At 47.5% G+C, this 18769-nt stretch overlaps 1 protein-coding gene across 1 annotated transcript in view; it reads right to left on the bottom strand.

Moving 5' to 3' along the window:
• Positions 1–4580: 4580 nt before the first annotated feature.
• The window catches only part of Gata4 (GATA binding protein 4), a 39287-nt gene continuing 25098 nt past the window's right edge, over positions 4581–18769 (bottom strand). The window contains exons 2-6 of the mRNA XM_051195546.1: positions 9903–10072; positions 8922–9047; positions 8372–8459; positions 6337–6494; positions 4581–5407 (exon numbers count right to left, since the gene is read on the bottom strand). Of these exons, the coding sequence (XP_051051503.1) occupies positions 5225–5407; positions 6337–6494; positions 8372–8459; positions 8922–9047; positions 9903–10072 (725 nt within the window). The 3' untranslated portion in view covers positions 4581–5224. The remainder of the gene's footprint in view (positions 5408–6336; positions 6495–8371; positions 8460–8921; positions 9048–9902; positions 10073–18769) is intronic.

Here is an 18769-nt window from a genome sequence, read left to right as displayed (position 1 = left end):
GGCGGGAAGCTGCTTCCGGGCTCCAGGGACCAAGCTTGGGGGGGGGGGGGGAGGCTGCGCGGGCGTCTCTCCTGGGAGGTCTGGAGATGGGAACCCTTCCAGATGAAAGAGGCTGCTGGAAGTGAGGTGCTGGAGGTGAGAAGAAGAGCTCCGGGCTTCTCTCCTGGAGATGGGGATTCACCTCGAGATGGGGGCTGCCGGCTCTTCAACTCAGGCTCCTCCCACAGGTAGGAGGGATGCTGCGGTCTCCAGCCCGCAGTGCTCTCCCTCTGGGCCAAAGGGCAACCTCTTACCCTAGCTTGAGGCACTCTCGGAGTGTATTCGCCTGCCCTCAGCTCTTCCCCCATACCTCCCACCACTACCCCTCTCAACCCCTCCATTACCAACCCCCCACCCTCCACCCCCGCCGCCAGCTTGCGAACTTCCAGGATCTGGGAGAGAGTGGACTGGTACCAAGAAAAAGCAAGCGCTCAGAATCCAATGGTCTTGCTTGGTTTGGGCCAAGACCCGGGTTTTTGGGTTTTTTGAGAGAAAGCCTCACAGTATAACGCAGGCTGGCTTAGAGCTCACTGTGTAACCCTAGCTACCCTTGAACTCCTGGGTAATCTTCCAGTCTTTTTAAAGCGCTGGAATTTTATTAAACACAGCTACCACACCTGGCCTGTAAAGCTTTTAAAGACTGAGATTTGGTTTACTTTATATTATTTTAATAGTGTTTGAATTTTTACTATTCGCTTTAAAACTTTTTATAGTATATTAAAATTTTTACTTGGAAGAATAAAGATAGTAGCAGGTTGTTCAAAGATAGTTAGGACTCTAGTAAGGGTGGGAGCCAGCACTTTGCAGGAAGTTAAGGGAGAATTCTGAGTAGGCCTGCTGGAGTGGCTAAGGTGTTAGTCCCTGGACCTGGGAACTGAGGGCTCCAGGAGTACTTGGCCAGCACAGGGAAGACAGCTCTGCCTGTCTCCCACCATAGCACCCGCTATAGGGCCAGAGAAGGAGGCCTCTGACATCTGAGGGGCAAAGGTCCTTTTAGGGGCAGGAGCTTGAGGGTGGGGCATTTGCAGGACGGAGTCCCTATTTATGTATAAGTACTGGAGTATGCTTTCCCACTTTATCATCTGGCCTCTTTGGAGAGCTACAGGATACAGTGCACTCTGGTGGCAGCTTCCAGAAGGCTTTACTCACTCTCTCTCTCTCTCTCTCTCTCTCTCTCTCTCTCTCTCTCGAAAAAGAATGGTTCACAATTTGCTGCTGTCACTTAAAATCACAATTTTAGTTTGCTGAGCACACGCTATGTGTAAGAGAGCTTGTAAAATCTTTACCTAGACTGCTTCATTGACTGTGGGAAAACAAGCCAGCCACAATACCTAAATCTAGTCCTTAAATGGGACACCTATGTCATGGTGTTATAGACATAAATTCGTATTTTGCAAACTCTGATATGTATACACGTCACTCGGAGATATTTACGTGTAGATTATGAGAAATCTGTAGCAGGGCCAGAAATGTGCCTTTCTGACCAGCACTGACACTGGGAGGTCTTGTTTGTGGAGGGAATGCTTGAGACATTAGTTAGGAAATGCCCATAAGCTAAAAATTGTTCTACTCGGGCTGTACAGGGTTTCCCTAGCTTGTAAGTTTCTTGTTCGATGGGGGTGGGATTCTGGAATCCAGTAGAAAGGTTCTATAGTAGTTCTGAGAATTTAGACAAATGTGTATCTTGATGTACAAAAAGTGACTGCAAAAATGTACAAATGTTCTCCTGAGGCTAGCAAAAGCTGTCAGTACCTAACAGGCAGCAGGGCTCAATAAGCAGTAATGATTTTGAGTAGTAGAATTTGTTTGGGGCTGATCTCAGATTTAACAGCTTGGGAAACTAGCTGTAGTGGATAAAGGGAGAAGAGAATGCCTGCGTCCCCATGTGGTGAGTGCATGAATTGTAAGCACAGTTAGTAAATGTGGTCTTCCTCCCACTTAAGGAGGAACTTAAGTTCTCTGGATGGCAGCACTACAGGATTTGGACATTCTGATGATCTCTGAGATTCCTATGATCTGAGTTTCCTTTGTCATTGCTAGGTTGTTTTCATTCAACTCTACCAGGTAGGCTGTCAGAGACCACTGAGACCCTAAGTTTTCACATTCTTAGCAACTGAACCCCTGTAAACCCACTAAACTCTCATAGGTGTGTACCTCCAGGAAGGAATGAAGGGATTGGCAGAAATTATCTAACCCTCATTAAGCCAAATAAGGCTTTCTCCAGTCTCCATCTGTCCCACCTGATTTATGCAGTGCTAAGGTTCGGAAGTGGGGGCGGCTTCATGCATGCTAGGTAAGCACTTTATCAATGAAGGCAAATCCCCAGCCTAAACCTTTCTTTTTCAAGTGAGTTATCTCAAGGTGTTTTGTTGTGGCAAGGCAAAGGTGACAGTTATAGTCAGCATGCCAAGCTTTGAGGTCAGGGCTGCTCCTAAAAATCCTCCAGCCACATTTGTTGCATATTCAATGATGAGAAGTTTGTGACCAATAACATCAACCCACCCAAACAGTCACAGGTAAGCTGCCTCCTGCTCAGAAGCTGGGGCCCTTGCATATCTGACTTAACCTGGGTTCCAGAAGGTTGCATCAGTCAGAAGTGTGACCATAAAGCAATGTGACTTCTTATGTAGACTTGACCCTTGAGAAAGTGATGTATCCTAGAGACATAATTTTGCATCCTCTCTCTCATTTCTCCCTCCTCCCAACCATGTCCCAACAGTTTGGAAATGCATCTATCTTTGTTGTTGTCAATGATGATTGAGACAATGTTCACCACCAGGCCTGGCTGTATCTTTTATAGTCTCTTGGATACTGCCACTCAGCTTCTTTAAGGATTGCTTGAGTGGGGGAAGCAACAAGTCAGATGATCAAATAGGCTGAGTTATCTTAATGATAACTTATGAGTATATGCAGAAAGAGGTGTCTACTGAGACTATGCAGAATTTTGTTCTGAAATCCATTTGTAAAAAGAAGTGTTGTAAAGGCTTTAAACAAAAATGCCCTAACCAAAAACCATGAACCTCTCTGGCCAGCAGTTTGGAATCTCTTCTTAATAGGACTCACCTTACCTGACCCCCACCAGTGGCACGCATGCCCTTCACACACTCAACTGAATAATTCTGAAAACATTTAAAGTGTTTTTCTGCTCTTACATAGAAGTGTGTGTGTGTGTGTGTTATTATGACTAGAAAATAACCAGAATGCCATGAGACCTGAGGCCCTAGATGCTTGGTAGATTTGGCATGAGCTGGTCCTGAGGGTGGGTGATAGGCAAGACCAGCCATACCACAGAGACCAAATGAGACAGGGCCGTAGGACCAGTGATTGCTTTGCACTCCTCCTACTGCACTGAGAAGGTGAAGCCAAAACAGAGGAGACAGCTGTCTTTGTCCCCCTGGGTAAGTATTTGTCTCTTTGGTGCTATTCAGGAAGTGTCCTACATCAGGAGACGGGAGATCAAGGACCATGCAGTTATATGGGGCTGTAAGCACTCAGGCAGATGCTCTCTAAAAATGCCCCCACTCACAGGGCAACATATATGTGAGAAGGTGGGGGTAGGAACTTCAGCTAAAGCTGCTCCGGTTCTCTCCAGGAAGTTGACCCTGCCCTGAGATCTTCCACTGCTGTTCTCTCACCAACTCCAAGGTACCGACGGCCAAACCATGAAGGGGAAGCTGGGTAGAGGCAGCCCCTACCCTTTGATCCACTAAAAAGGGCATGACCATCAGGCCTTCTAGAAAAGAATTCTGAGGGAAGGAGGAATACAGATAAATTTATTAGTTAAATACTGATTTTACAGCCATTTCACCTTAAGACAATGTTAACAGGTTGGGGGGTTGGGGGCACATGGGAGGGTGGCCTTGAGGGAGAAAACAGTGTAAATGATGATTACAACAGGATCTTGGTTCAAAGCTATTCTCTGCTACGGCCAGCAAGGTTTAGGGTGGGGCTGGGAGTTTGGGGTACAACGGGGATAATGCCTTATTGGCTACAGCTCTGTGGGTGATGAGGCCAAGGAAGAATCTGGGGACCCCAGGAATGGGGGAGGGAGAAGGCCAGTTCTAGGACAGCTACAAGCATGGCGATCCCATCAGGCCCCGAGACATCTTCCACCGTCAGTCACCTTTGTCCTTGCACAAATTTCCTTTTGTTGTTTCTCCTTTGAATTTATCTTGCAAACACTCTGTATTTCCTAGACAAAGGATCCGTGCTGGAGAAAGGCCCAGATTCAGGTAACTGTCTGACTTGACAGGTCATGGCCTGGCAGGCTCAGAGCAAACAAGCTAGAGCCCTGGGAACAGGATTGTGCTGTAGACAGAACCTCCAGAGGGACCCAGGGTACAGATGAGTACAGTCACCAAGCTGCCTCCGTAGCCAGTTTTGTTCCTCAATGGAACCCCTGTGTGTGAAGGGGTGAAACAGGATGCTAGGAGCAGCACCAAGTCCCCCTAGCCTGCTCTAGTTTTGCAGAGGATAGGAGACGTTCAGGCTGGAGAGCAAGGGATTTGTGTCAGAGTCCCCAGGAGAGGAAGAAGGGAAGGCACCACTGCTGGGTTGTGATTGATTAATATCCTGTGTGATAGGTGATGCGCCTTCTCCACTGTCTCCCCAGGGAGCATTTAGTAACATCTGCATTGTACCCAGCATTTTTGGAGTCAGATCTGGTATGAGGCATGCAGGGACATGCCATGCTTCAAGGGGAGTGTTGGACAAGGGCAGGGCTGCCACGTCCAGTCCACATCAAGTAGACACCCTGCTCAGGCTGTAGATGGTGTCTTGAAGCTCAGCCTCCTACAGCCACCTTAGGAGCATAAAGAAAAACCCACTACCTAGAACCACCGGGGTGGAGAGTTAGGGTGAAGGAGATTATGTCTCTGTCCTGGACAGGCAGGTGGAGAATAAGGAAGAAGTCTCCCGCTACATTGGAGAGTCTCACTGTGCTGTGTTCGCAGTGAAGGTGGGCTTGTCTCTAAGAATGCAGGCTCTTTCCAGTGCTCCACCTGGAAAAGGTGTTTGAAGAAACCCAGCACCCACATCCCTAAGCGATTGTCAACAACTTCAAGTTCTACCCAGTTGTTCTTCGGGAGTCGTTCCCAGAGGGGCTGGCCAGGGTGCCCCAGCCTCAGACTTTGCTGGCCCCCAGGTCCCAAGTCCGAGCAGGAATTTGAAGAGGGAAAGGGTGTGATTATGCGGTAATTATGTCCCCATGACTGTCAGCCAGGACCAGGCTGTTCCAAGAGTCCTGCTTGGAGCTGGCCTGTGATGTCTGAGTGACAGGAGATGCATAGCCTTGTGGGGAGAGCTTCAGAGCAGACAGCACTGGATGGATGGAAGGCCCATGGCCGGACACAGTACTGACAGAGAATGCCTGGAAGGCAGAAAGCACAGTGAGCCAGTAGGATGTTCCTGGGGACCCAAGGACCAGGGCTGGGGAGGGGATGAGGGAGAAAGCATTCTAGCTGCTCCCCTAGTCCCTAGGGTCCAACTGCAGGGGGTCTGTGTGCTTCCCCAGTAGCTTCTAAGCACAGTGTAATCAGGGCCATAATCTAGGAGTTTTGGGATGGTGTGCTTTCTCGAAGGCTGACAGCTAGAGGAGACACTCTTATCACCCTTTCCAGGTCAGACTGAGGTCATCCTCTCCAACCTGAGAGGGTCCTAGCACGTTTGCTTCTGTGGAACCAGGTTCTCTCTAGTTCACTCGGATGGTAGAATACTCAAACAGCCTCTCACAATTAGTGGGGTGGGGAAGGGAAACCTTGACTTCCTCATCCCCAAAGGGGCAGAGGAACAGGGCACCATCACACCTTCAAGAGGGCATGGTGCCCTGCTGGGCCATTCTGGAGGCTCTCGGGAAGCTGGAGCTTATGAAAGAGCTTTCTGCCCACCTCTCACCCACCCTGCCCTCTGGGTCCCAAGCCTGTGCCATACTAACAGGGCCCTCCTGCCTTCTCTGAAAAGCCTTCAAGGCCAAGGTCAAAGTGCTTCAAGCTCTAGAGTCCAAGTTTGCTCCCAACCTCCAAGTTTGACTCAGGGAGAGAGTTGGTGCTATCTGCCACATGCATCCCACATCCTTCTCCTTGTTCCCAAAGCCACAGCACAGGGAAGGTGCTAAACATGGTATCCTCTGTGTTCAAATCCTCTGTGTTCAAATCCTCGCAGCTGGACAAGAAGTACCAAAACCTCAAAGGCTGAGCTATTTGGAGCTTAGCAGCTCAGGGTCAGGCTACAGCTCACCTCCTAAGGCTGGTCTGGTCACCAGGGATCTAGAATTTACTTCCTATTAGCCCTGTCACCCACCTGGGATATGGAGGTACTGTGCCCATAGTGAGATGACAACCCAGGCTCTGTCTTGATGGGGCGCATCTCTTCGCTGCTGCTGCTGCTGCTGTTGGTGGTAGCGTTGCTGGAGTTACTGGAGGCACTGCTGTTGGGAGGGAGGCTCTCGCCAGGAGGTCCTGCAAGGAGGCAGAGTCAGGAAACCCAATCCAGCAGGGGCAGAGGCCCTATTTACATTTGCTGGGGGCTGGGGTGGGGGAAACAAGGATCCTTATGGTGAAGAACAGTGGTTCTCAAAATTGGACAGAAGCCTCAAAATTCCAAGAAGACTATTTGACCTTCTGAAAACGGTGTGATGTAGTTCAGGCTGGTCTCAAACTCACTATGTAGTTAAGAATGCTATTGAACTGGTATTCCTGCCTCCACTTCCTGAGTGCTGGGGTTACAGGCCTATGTCACCAAGCTCAGTATTATGGGATGCTGGAGATCCAAGCCAGGGCTTTGAGCATACTAAGTAACATGCTCTACTTACTGAGCTGCAACCCCAGCCCCAAGGGAACCTTTTCAAGACTCCATGATTCTCTCATGACCCTAGATCCATAAGCTCCAGGCACCACATTCTGTTTGGGGATTCCACACTCTTGATGTTGTTTTTAAGGATACTGCCAGAGGGTTCTGGGACAGCAACCTGTAATTAACTATATTAATTTCTCTGTAGCCACACTGTTTGGGATAAATGGGGGTTATAAATAGCCTGTGGTGCTCCAGAACAGGTCCAGCTATAGAATTTATTTTCCCAGATTCTAGTCCTGCCACACAATTTATTTTCCCAAAATCTGGTCCTGTTACAGAATTTATTTTCCCAGATTCTGACTTATGGCTTGAGAGCTCCACACCTGAACCCAGGGCTCTGCTACAGTCATGGTCCAGGAGGCCGAAAAGTAGGGACAGGACCCCTGGGGAGTCTCAGAAGGTTAGGGTAGGAAATAGTTCTTCCAGAACCCCATGTTTAATGTAGGGACCTAAGATTCTGGCCATGGCTTTGGTGGTGAAATGGGCAGCATTGTGAGTCTGTCTGCCTGGGGTAAGAAGGTGAACTGTTCACATCAGCCAGTTCATTTCCCTGCTGAAGCCAGTAAAGCCTAATTTGACAGTTTGGACCATAGGAGGTTCTGGGTAGCAGACATTAGTGCCCCCTCCCCATCTCTTGTGTGTGTATGTCATTTATTTTATATTATGTTCATTGGTGTTTTGCTTGTATGTATGTCTGTGTGAGGGAGTCAGAAGCCGTGGAACTGGAGTTTCAGACAGGTGTGAGCCACCATGTGGGTACTGGGAATTGAATCTGGGTCCTCTGGAAGAGCAGCTAGTGCTCTTAACCACTGAGTCATCTCTCCAATCCCATGACCTTCTTCTTAATCTAGAAATTAAGATGGCATTGCCAGATGTGGAAGCTCATGCCTGTAATCCTAGCACTTAGGAGGCTGAGTAAGAGAGTCATGAGTTCAAGGTTACTCTGAGCCACATAGAAATTCTGAAGACAGAATAGCATATTGAACAGACTGTTGATCCCAGGGTGAACATTCCAGATCCTAGTCAATAGTGATGTGATTTTAAGTACTTCAGCCCCGGTTTGCTTATTAGGAAGACAGGCTAACAAACTGCTTCTGTGGGGTCTTGAGGGGATCCCTGAAGGATCTTGTACAGGTTCAGAGCACTCCATGACATTATTGTATGCCAATTACAAATCAATCTGTCAGGAGCATGGCTAATGGGAACTTGTCTGCTTTGGTCATAACTTCAAAGATGGGGGCCAGTGAGCAATGCTACTCTCTCAGGCCCTACACTGGTCCAACCAGCCTATTTCAAGGGCAGTCATCATATGGCTTCAGGGTTCTGGTTGGTTGGTTGGTTTATTTGTTTTCTGTTCTGAGAGAAGAGGATGGAGGAGGAGGTTACCACCATACCCTGGCAGCCTACTGGGGCAAACATGGTTCTCGAGTGTTCTGGGAACTCCTGACTTGTTCACATACTTACACAGAGATCTAGTCCTCACCTCCTGATGTCTTAGATTTGTTCAGGTTCTTGGGCTTTCGTTTCCTGGTTTGAATCCCCTCCTTCCGCATTGCAAGAGGCCTGGGTACCTGAAGGGTTGAAAGTTAATATATGAATTTCCATTTGTAGACGTCTCCTATGGTATTGAAATTCTCTCTCTCTCTCTCTCTCTCTCACACACACACACACACACACACAAATGAAGATTTTGCTATGGTATTGGATATCTCTTTCTCACACACACACACAAATTAAATGAAGATTTTGCTTTGCTCTGGTATTGAAACACACACATGAACACGTACACACAAATTAAATGAAGGTTTGTGCTATGTTTTTTAATTTCTCTCTCTCTCTCTCTCTCTCTCTCTCTCTCTCTCTCACACACACACACACACACACACACACCAACACATACATAAATCAAATGAAGGTTTGAAAAAGGAGAAGCACATGGGTTGTATTCTTGAAGGAAGACAAGTGAACCTGCAGAATGGAATGGAGGAGGTTCCTTGTCAGGCACTGCACAGCAGGGCAGGGCATCTACTTACCCCATGGAGCTTCATGTAGAGGCCACAGGCATTGCACACAGGCTCGCCCTCAGCATTGCGACGCCACAGTGTGGTGGTGGTGGTCTGGCAGTTGGCACAAGAAAGGCCTACCCGGCGGGAAGCAGACTACGACACAGATAGAAAGGAAATGGTTTGTGTCTAGCAGGGCTAAACTAGAATGGTTTCACGTGAGCCCTCAGGCCAGTCTTGGCACTGTCTGTGGATATCTAGACCACTCATAGGAACAGATGGTAGCCAAACCAGAGAAGGACCCCAGGGTATGACATAAATGACCTGGATACTGTCAACAGAGACTCTCTTCCTAAAGATGGAGCTCACAGATGCCAGTGTCTGATTGTGTTTGGGATGATGAATTTGATAGGCCTCAAAGAGAAAACTTCAGGATGTCTCTCTCTAGTCTCCTTCCCTGTCATACATCAAAATGGGTTGGTACTGGCCAGAGTTGGGTGGCAAATACATACATACATACATACATACATACATACATACATACATACATACATACAAAAAAGAGCACAGATCCAGGCAGCAATACCTGGCCCCAGTTCCAGGGGTGCACACCCACTTTGCCTTCTTGGACTCTGGATCTTTTTTATGAGATCAACTGAAAATAAGACAACTTTTGCTTATATTGGTCTTCAAGACAAAGGGATTGGAGATCGGGAGGCCTGGATCTGGCTCCCTGTAGCTAGTGTCACTCACCTCTCTGAGCTTCATTTTCTACTATGGCATGGTGATGGGGGTAAACTAGCTGGTCCAGAATCTTTGATGTGAGCCCAAGCTCACTCTAAAGGTATGAGAAGCTCCCTCCTTCCTCCCACCTACCTAACCCCTCAGCTCATATCATCCAATTCCAAAATTTAAAGCTGAGTATGAGTCACAAGTTTGGATGCAGAGAGGAGGGGTAGAGCTGGCTGTTCTCTGGGCTGGTAGACTTAAATCATAGAGGTTCTTGCTTACCAGCCGGCGCTGAGGCTTAATGAGGGGTCGGTTGATGCCGTTCATCTTGTGATAGAGGCCACAGGCATTGCACAGGTAGTGTCCTGTTCCATCTCTCCTCCAGAGCGGGGTGGACATGGCTCCACAATTGACACACTCTCTGCCTTCTGAGAAGTCATCAAACATATCTACTGGGGGAGGACACAGGAGAAAGGACACAAATGATTACTTCCTTGTTTTGTTGGGAGTCATTTTACCTCGAAAGCAGGGCGAAAGTCTCCCCAGGAGTCATTATTCCTGGGTCAGGACTGCAAGGCAAGTGGGTTCCACAGTCTGCCATCCAGATGCAGCAGAGCTGCCTGGGGAAGAGTCATCAGCTATCTAGGCTACAAGGGGACACTTTTTGAGTTCAGGTCTTGCCTCTTGAGTCTTCATGGCATCCACCTAACCTACTCAGACCCTTTTCTTCATTTTCCTTTTCAAAATTATGACTGTGTGATGATGTGAACATGAAATGTCCCCATAGGCCATGTTTTGCACACCTGTTCCCCAGCTGGTGGCACTATTTTGGAAAACTGTGGAACCCAGTTAGGAGGTAGGGCCTGTTTGGAAGAAGTGGATTGCTCAAGGTTATGCGGGGCCCCTTGTTCCTTTCCTGATATTCCCACCTTCTGGTCTATTGCACTCTGAGAAAGCTCCACAGTAAGCTGTCATTCCATCCACTCTGCCATCCACAGTCACAACAGTAGACTGAATCCCTATGAAATCATAAGCTAAAAATAAATTTGGTTTCTGTTAAGCGGTTTCTCTGGGTATTACAGTCATAATAATTGCAAAAGTAACTCATACAATTTTTCCCTTTGGGTAAACATATTTATATTATAGGAGAATTAGTGTTGAAACATAAAGAAAATACAGGTCATGACCAGTGCTGTGAGCATTCTATTTTATTCTATCCTTTGTAAAACTTTCTATGTTGACATATACTTTTGCCTAGTTGCGGTCAAGTGATATAACTGAACCTATCTTGCTTTGCTTTGTTTGCTTAATGGCCTAATGTGTTACTGCATTAGGAATGTATTAGTAACTCATTTCAGCACAGTGTAATAATAGTTCATCATTGAAATGTGCCCCCTTTCACCTCTGCTCTTCAGTAACTGCTTACTCTCTGCTAGTTTCTGATATTTGTTTTGTAAACACTTGTCTCTTTGTACGTATGTTTGCGGTGAGTTTCTGGTTATTACTCTGGTTACTATCCTAGAAGGAGAGTTTCTAGGTCACAGAGACTAGAGTTCTATTTACAGTCTCAAATTTGTCGTTCACTTAGTTTTCCTGCTTGTGACAGTTAGTTTGAATTGTCAGCTTGACACCTCAGAACTATTATCAACTGGAATTACCTCAGGAAAGAGTCTCAATGAGGGATGGCCAACTTGGGATTGGCTGTGAGTATGTGTATTGTCTGTTCATTGATAGGGAAAGACCCTGCCTAGTGCAGGCAGCACCATTCTCTAGGCAAGGACTCCTGAACTGTCCAGGAATAAAGGAACGCAAGCAAGCAAGTAAGCAAGAGAGTAAGCAAACGAGTATGTGAGTATGCATGCATTCATTTCTCTTTGCTCTTGACAGTGGATGTGGCCTCAAGCTTCTGCTGCTTTATAACTCCCTGCAATGACAGACTGTAACCTGGAATTGCAACCTGAAATAACACCCCCCTTCCCAGTTTCCTTTTTGTCAGGGTATTTTATCACAGCAAAGAAAAGAAACCAGGATCATACTTTTAATATATATGAACAATCCTATGTTATTGTTTGCTATGTTTCCTCATTTATGCCACATAAAATAAAGACACATAATATGGTTCATTGAGTGTGACTGTCAGCCCTCTACCAGAAGGCTGCCTTTATCTGTCACCCTTTCCTTCAGTAACCCTTTCCTTTCACTTCTGTATCTGCAGAATTCTACAATTGGTGAGCTCCTGGTGTCCCTTTCCATTGTCTGAGTGAAGGAGTAGGGCTGGTTTTCTCACTCCCTTTTACCTATATAAGACCTGCTTAAATACTTCCAAAAGTCTCTTGATTCATGCAATCTAAGTTTTCTGTCTGAGCACAGCCTCCTTGGTCTCTGGATTGCCCTTGTCCTGATACCAAAGGCCATGCTGAGTTTTTCTCTGGGGAAGCCATCAGTACCTCTTTGAAGGCAGGATTAAAGGTCCATCCTTCCTTCAGGCCCCAGCCCTGGGGTTTAAGGTTGCACATTTTGCCAGCTTCACTGCTCTGAAGGAATGTTGGCTGGAAGAGCTACCCTCTATGGGCGCCCTGCCCATAACTCTGGGCAGGCAAACAGTCATTTACACCTGCAAACAGGTAGCAGCCTGTTCATACCAAGCAAACAGTATACAGGTGTGAGGGGCTGTTTGCTCAGGCCAGGGAGTTAAGTAAAGCCAGCACGGAGAGGCTATTTTTACACTGTGTCACACGGAAGGCCCTTCGTCAAGGTCACCTGCTTCCAAAGGTGACTCTTGTCCATGGCTTGCTCTCTTCTGGGCCACCACCATTACCACCATCATCAGCACCTGTCAGTCTTGCTCTTTTCCTCTCAAATACTCTGAGAGCAGTAGAAAGACCCGAAGTTCCCAGAGCCAATATCCAGCAAGGCAAAGAACTAGTGCTGGCAGCCCTTTGTCTGCCATGAACACTAGATGGCACTATAGACTCAAAGTTGAACCAAGACCACAGACTGGGTTAAATCACACCTTGGGAGAGAAGACTGTGCTCATCAGTCTAGTCCAAGCCTACTGCAGCCCTTTAATTCTATTTTTCTTTATCTTGAAAAAGAGTTATATCCCAAAGATGGCAGAGTATAAAACTCATCCCTATTTAACCATCAATCAGCTTCTAGCGATTTGTGAACAATCTCCCCTCACCCGGAGGTGAGATTATACCCATCATGTACTACACAAGAAAACCTGAGGTCCTGTCGTTGTCTCTGTCTGTTTCTCTAACAGGTAAAGATGCTCACACACCAGTTCCCCCCCCCCCCCACACACACACTCTAGTTCATTTCAACTCTAGGGTGAGAGGGAAGATCCCCACTTTTCTTCACACTTAGTACATCACGTGTGTGCATATGGTATGGAGGAATTAATGGTGTCCATGGGTACGTCCTGTCTGCTACTCATTTCTTCCCTCTCTGAGGACTCAACACAAAGGTTGACCTGGGAAACTCATGCAAGTACACCTCAGGATATGCATTCTAGCAACTGTTTTCCTACCCAGATAAAGCCGCCAGGCATTGGCAAGTATGTATTTGTCACCCACAAATATTTACCAAACACCTGTGATTTAAATAGGGCAACAGCTGCCACAGAAGCTAGGAGGGTGCCTTGCTACTGATGGAGTTGAACAAACTGGACCTGAAAATCAATTGTGAGTGGCAAGATGACTCACTCCTCTTTCAGAACTCTCAACTGAGTGTGGGGTTTGTGGCAGTAACCATTGGTCTAAGGATAGGAAATGTGGAAAGTTCAACCCAGATAGTACAGCCAGTGTAAAGAGGGGACTGGGCAGGAAGCAAAGACCATGTTTCCTCAGGGTGCCCACCCAGGCATACCTGTGTACATATTCCACCACAAAAATCTTACTACCCCACCAGCTCAATGAAATGTTATGTGAAATTTTTATTTTTAAAAAGATTTATGTGTGTGAGTATTTTGCCCACAAGTGTGTATGTGTACCGTGTGTGTGCCTGGTACCCACAAAGGCGAGAAGGCATTAGAACCCCATGGATCTAGAATTATTGGTGGTTGTGAACCACCAGGTAGATTCTGGGAACTTAACCCCAGTCATCTGCAAGAGCAACACGTGCTCTTAGCCAGCAAAGCCATATCTCATAAATGATTAATACAGAGGCCACATAATGGAAGAGCAAAATGCTGACTCTGGCATGCAAACTAAAAACCGAACCATGCAAGGTGTCCTGTAGCATGGTGGCAGCAGAGTACGAGAAAGTAGCTTTAACTGGGCTAATAGTGGGGACTTTTGCTTTTGCTTTCATGAAAGCACTGGTCTGTAACATAATAAAATTCTGATTTTGAAAACAAAGAAATCTGACCCCCAAACAGCTGGGGGGGGATATCTGACACAAAAATAAACTCCCCAGGGCTGGGGAATGGGAAGAATGAAGCCTATCTCAGCTGCTCAACACTTACTCTGGGGAAGAAGGGGGTGCTGGGCTGTGAGCCTCAAGCCAGCACCTCTTACTGTTTCACAGGAAAAGCACAGGGTGTAACTTTCCAGAGGGCAAGTTGAGGGCCCAGCCACGGCTCCAGCTGGTGACAGTCTGTCTCCCAATCCCACCCCTCTCCAGTACAGGCACTGGTCCACCCATTGAGGAGCAGTGGGAATTCAACCCCGGGGAGTGGGTCAGCACCTCTCCACTCTGAAAGGACAGTCTTGTAATAATAGCTGTAAAGCACTTTGCAAATAAGAGGAAAAACTCCCAACAATGGCTGTGGAGTGCTCTGCAAACACCCAGCAAGATAACGATGACCGATTATTGTTCTGTGGCTGGAGAAGAGGGGCAGACCAGGGACAAGGGAGACAACTAGGGAGAATTTTAGAGAAGACTTGAAAATCTGAGGTTTTCAGGCATGGATGAGGACAGACTCCGATCCATGGGGTTCCCAACTCAAGTTTGACTCTGAAAGTTACAAACACTCTATACCTAGGAGTTCTCAGAATTGCTGCTCGTGGGAAATGGAATGTTTTCCTAGTCCCAAAGATGGGCACCTAACTCCTCACTACTATCCCCATGTCCTACTTTAAACATCTCTCTTTTAAACAGGAATATATTGCTGCAGGATGGATATTCCTAGAAACCATGGAAAACTACACCCATCCAAGTGCCTGGAAGGAAACCACGGCCCTGACTTCCCAGAGGCTGATACAACAACTGGTAAGGACTCAACCTACCCTGGCCTGCTCCATTCCTCCTCTAGAACTCGCCCATCTATCTCTGCAAATCACAGGAAACAAACATGGGCTGGGAGAAGGACAGGAAGGGTTGAAAAGGAGAAAGAAAGGGAACAATGCCAGGTCATGGCTAGCAGCACGCCGCTGGCCACAGTGGAGACTGGCGTTTGCCCCTTGACCTTTGGGAAACAATCCCAGGTAGCTGATGCTGCATTGCCAGGTTGTACTTTGAGTGTCACACAGGCCCTCACCTGCCCTGGCTGTGTCCTGTAGTCTTTCATCTTCTATTGGAGAACTGAGTCTTGAGCCAGAGCCCATGCTGGAGGAACCCTTGCTCTATGCTTGGGTACCAATTTGATGCAGTGTCTCCTGGCCTTCTGTAGCTCAAACTTTCACCCTGTCTATTATATAGTGACCCCTGTGACAAGTGCTGAACACATAGGCGTAGCAGAAAAATTGGAGCAAAATCCTGCCCCAAGGTGCACTGGCCTAGCTGAGAAGACAGAGTTCAAAACAAATTGTTCTATTAAATGTGGCACACTGCAGTGAATCTGGCCTTCAGCATCCTCTCTCCACTCCCACTGTCCTAGATCACCATGTCATCTATTCAGAGAGGGGTAACACACTGTACAGTGATAATGTCCATGCTCAGAGTGGCTAGCTAGCAATCAGGGTTAGGAAAAGGGCCAGAAGGAGAAGAGAATTCAAAAAGCAGAAACTTAGGGGTAAAACAAGACACAGTCTAGGCAGAGTGCAAAGGGATCTTTCTCGGGGACCAACAGACTTCAGAAGAGAAGTCCGCAGCCCCACCCAAATGTCCTATGTTGAACCCCAACATCACATGCATCCAAAATTCAGCAGATTGGGCCTGGATTTTCTAACAGGCCTCAATTCATCCCCCATGGCTGGCGCCTGGGTCTGGGGCACAAGAAACAAACAAACCGGGGGATTTTCTGGCAGCCACGGAGCTTCATTTCTCTGGGCTTCATCAGGCTGCAGCAGAAGTCTGTGACAGGAGGCTGGCTGGCCGTGAGGGCCACAGCTCCCATGGTGCTCAGATGTATTGAAGAACCTATTTTAGAAACCCTGGGATTGCAGGAGAGAAGTGGTTACAGAGGCAGGCCTCTGGGGTAGGGGAGCAGGCCTCTGGGGGTGGGGAGGCAGGTCTCTAGGGGGGGCCTCTGGCGTGGGGGAGCGGGTCTCTGGGGTGGGGGTTTGACCTATGAAGCTCTAGCCTCTGCTTCTGGTGCTGGGAAGCATAATGTCAGTGTCCATGTGGGGACTCTAAAATATGACTCGGGTTCCGAAACATATACAGGCAAGAACGTTCAGGGAGGGAGAGAAGGAGAGAGGAAAAAATACAACAAAATGAAGAGGAAGGAAGAGAAGGGAGGGGAAGGGGAGTTAGACTGAAGAGGAAATTTGAAGAACAAACGACTAAAGAGAACACCTTCAGCTATTGCTTCACACACTACAGGCAGGAGGCAGGCAATCCCATCACTGCAGCAATGAAGGCAGACGTACTCAACTGTTTACTCAACTGTTTTCCCTCCAAGGACCAATAGCTCTTCCCTCAGAGAGTTGGACAGTCGCAACTACATGCTCCTGCTCCTGCTCCTACCTGGCCTGTCATTGTTGAGTCAAGGTTAGAGGTCAGCCCAAGGTAGGAAGCAACCGAGGAACGGTCTGTAGCCATGCCTTAGCAAACAGAGGCATCATCTCCTACCTACTAATCCTGTGGCTTTTTTTTTTTTTTTTTTTTTTTTTTTTTTGCCTGATCCAACCCTCACTCTCCAGGGTTTATAGATGGCTGCTGTCCAAAACTCAGCCTCAACAGGACGTGTTAGCTATAGGGCCTAGAGAGGTCCAGGACCCATGCATACTGTCTTCCCAGCTTGTCTGGTCTCAGGCTTCCAGAGGCCGATCTGTGTCATTTGTGCCCACTGGAAGAATGCTTCCCCACTTCTACTATTGTTATGAGCAGACCTTCAGGAATATGACAAGAAAAGGCTTTCCCGCCGAGTGCCGGATCCACCACAAAGCTCCAGGAGACTCCCAGAGGGCCTTAGACCATGCACTTGTGCCTCAACAGTGGTTCTGTCCTAGACACCTGTGCTCTACAGAGCTGGCCCATGCAGGACACGGGAAATACTGTAGTATCAAAAAAATAAAATAAAATAAAATAAAAAAATCCAACATCCTTTGTCTCAGCCAGACCCTCCCAGATAAGGTGATTGTAGGATGCCAAACACATGGCTCAAAAACTCTGCCATTGCTGTTTCTCTGATGAGAGGTAACAGCCCAGAACCCTCTAGGTTTGAGGTTAACAGCCATCAGTTCACCTAGACCCACAAAGTCCTGATGAATGAACAAGAAAAAGGCTTCCTGGATTCTGCCCACGGTGCCCTCTCTTCCCTGGCCTTGGCCATCTGACAGCTGTGCAGCTCTCCATACCTTCCTCCATGTGGGCTCACGGCAGATTGCAAGGCTCCTGGAGAGTGCTATGGTGAAGGTGTCCCTAAAACCAGGAAGTGGGGTGCATGCATTTTCACGAATCTTCAGAGGAAATCAAGGTCCAGAGAAGACAGGTGACGGGAGAGTGAGCGCCACTCCCAGAAGTGTCAGTGACCTGATCCTGCCCTCCCCCACACCAGAGTGCTATCCTCTGTGTCACTCCACCTAGAGTGTATGAGCTCAACGCACACTGACCCGCCCGCGGGACTTGAAAAAGATCTGACCCTCCAAGTGTCTCACGGAGCATAAGATCCCCAGGAGGGTGATACAGATTTGAGTGATACTCTGTCCCTGGCCATACTCATACTGGTGGGAGGCTATCTATGTGGCAGAGGTTTGCAAGTACCCAGCTGCACACGTGAGTATAAGCATTGTGTGTGCATGTGTAACCATGTGTAACAGATGTGTGTCTGTGGAAAAGAACACCACATTGCACTAATAATCACCACTCCAATAATTCACTAGAATATTCTCCAAAGGAGGAAATTTTTATTTTAAATATTTTCATGGCAAAATAACTGGAAATGACCCAAGTGCTCAGTGATCAGGAGCAAGAAAGAAAGACAAGTTTCGGTCAAGAAGTAAAATATTGGAGCTTTTTAAAAAAAAAGTTATATTAAAAATATTGAGATTTCCTTCCTCAAACGTGACTTGAAGTGATTAAAAGTAGGCAAGCAATTAAACAAGTAAGTCTTAACGTGTGAAGGATGGAAGATGTCAGCCCCCTCCCTGCCTTTTAATTATTTGGATATTTACATCTCAAAACAGATGGAAAGAGCCAGTTGTGGTGGCACACACCTGTAATCCCCTCACTCTGCAGGTGGAGATGGGGGAATGGGTGTTCAAGGCTACCCGAAGCTATATTTCAATTGTACAATTGTATCGACCTATGAGATACATGCGACTGTCTCAGAAGACAAGTAAATAGGGGCCATTGAGCGGGCTCAGCTGGTAAAGTCACTTGCTAACTAACAAGTCTGATGACCTGAGTTTGATTCCTGGAGCCCACGTGATAGGAGAAAACCAACTCCTGAAAGCCCCCTTCCGACTTTCACAGGAGTGCCATGGCATGGCCATGAGTGGTCCCACAATAAATAAAATAATGGGTAAATAAACGCCTCCCACAAAGTATTTCTCCTCAGGACCAGGATTCCCTGTCCAGAACAGTAAACTCATCCGACTCAAGTTTCCACCATGGCATGGTGTTTTCCGCAGAGGGACAGGGAAAGTTCTCCCTACAGAGGAGAGTCTCAGCAAGTGTGAGAATGGAACACAGCTTATCAAAGGATGCTGCCAACCACACTGTGGACAAAGTCCAGCACTGGTCCCGTCTCCTCCAGTCACTGGGCGTGTGCCAATGTCCCTTCCCAGCCTACCTCAACTTTTCATAGTGCCCTGGGGAGG

Source organism: Phodopus roborovskii, unplaced genomic scaffold, assembly GCF_943737965.1.
Source record: "Phodopus roborovskii unplaced genomic scaffold, PHOROB, whole genome shotgun sequence".
Classification (NCBI taxonomy): Eukaryota; Metazoa; Chordata; class Mammalia; order Rodentia; family Cricetidae; genus Phodopus; species Phodopus roborovskii.
This window is presented reverse-complemented; position numbering and strand designations above follow the sequence as displayed.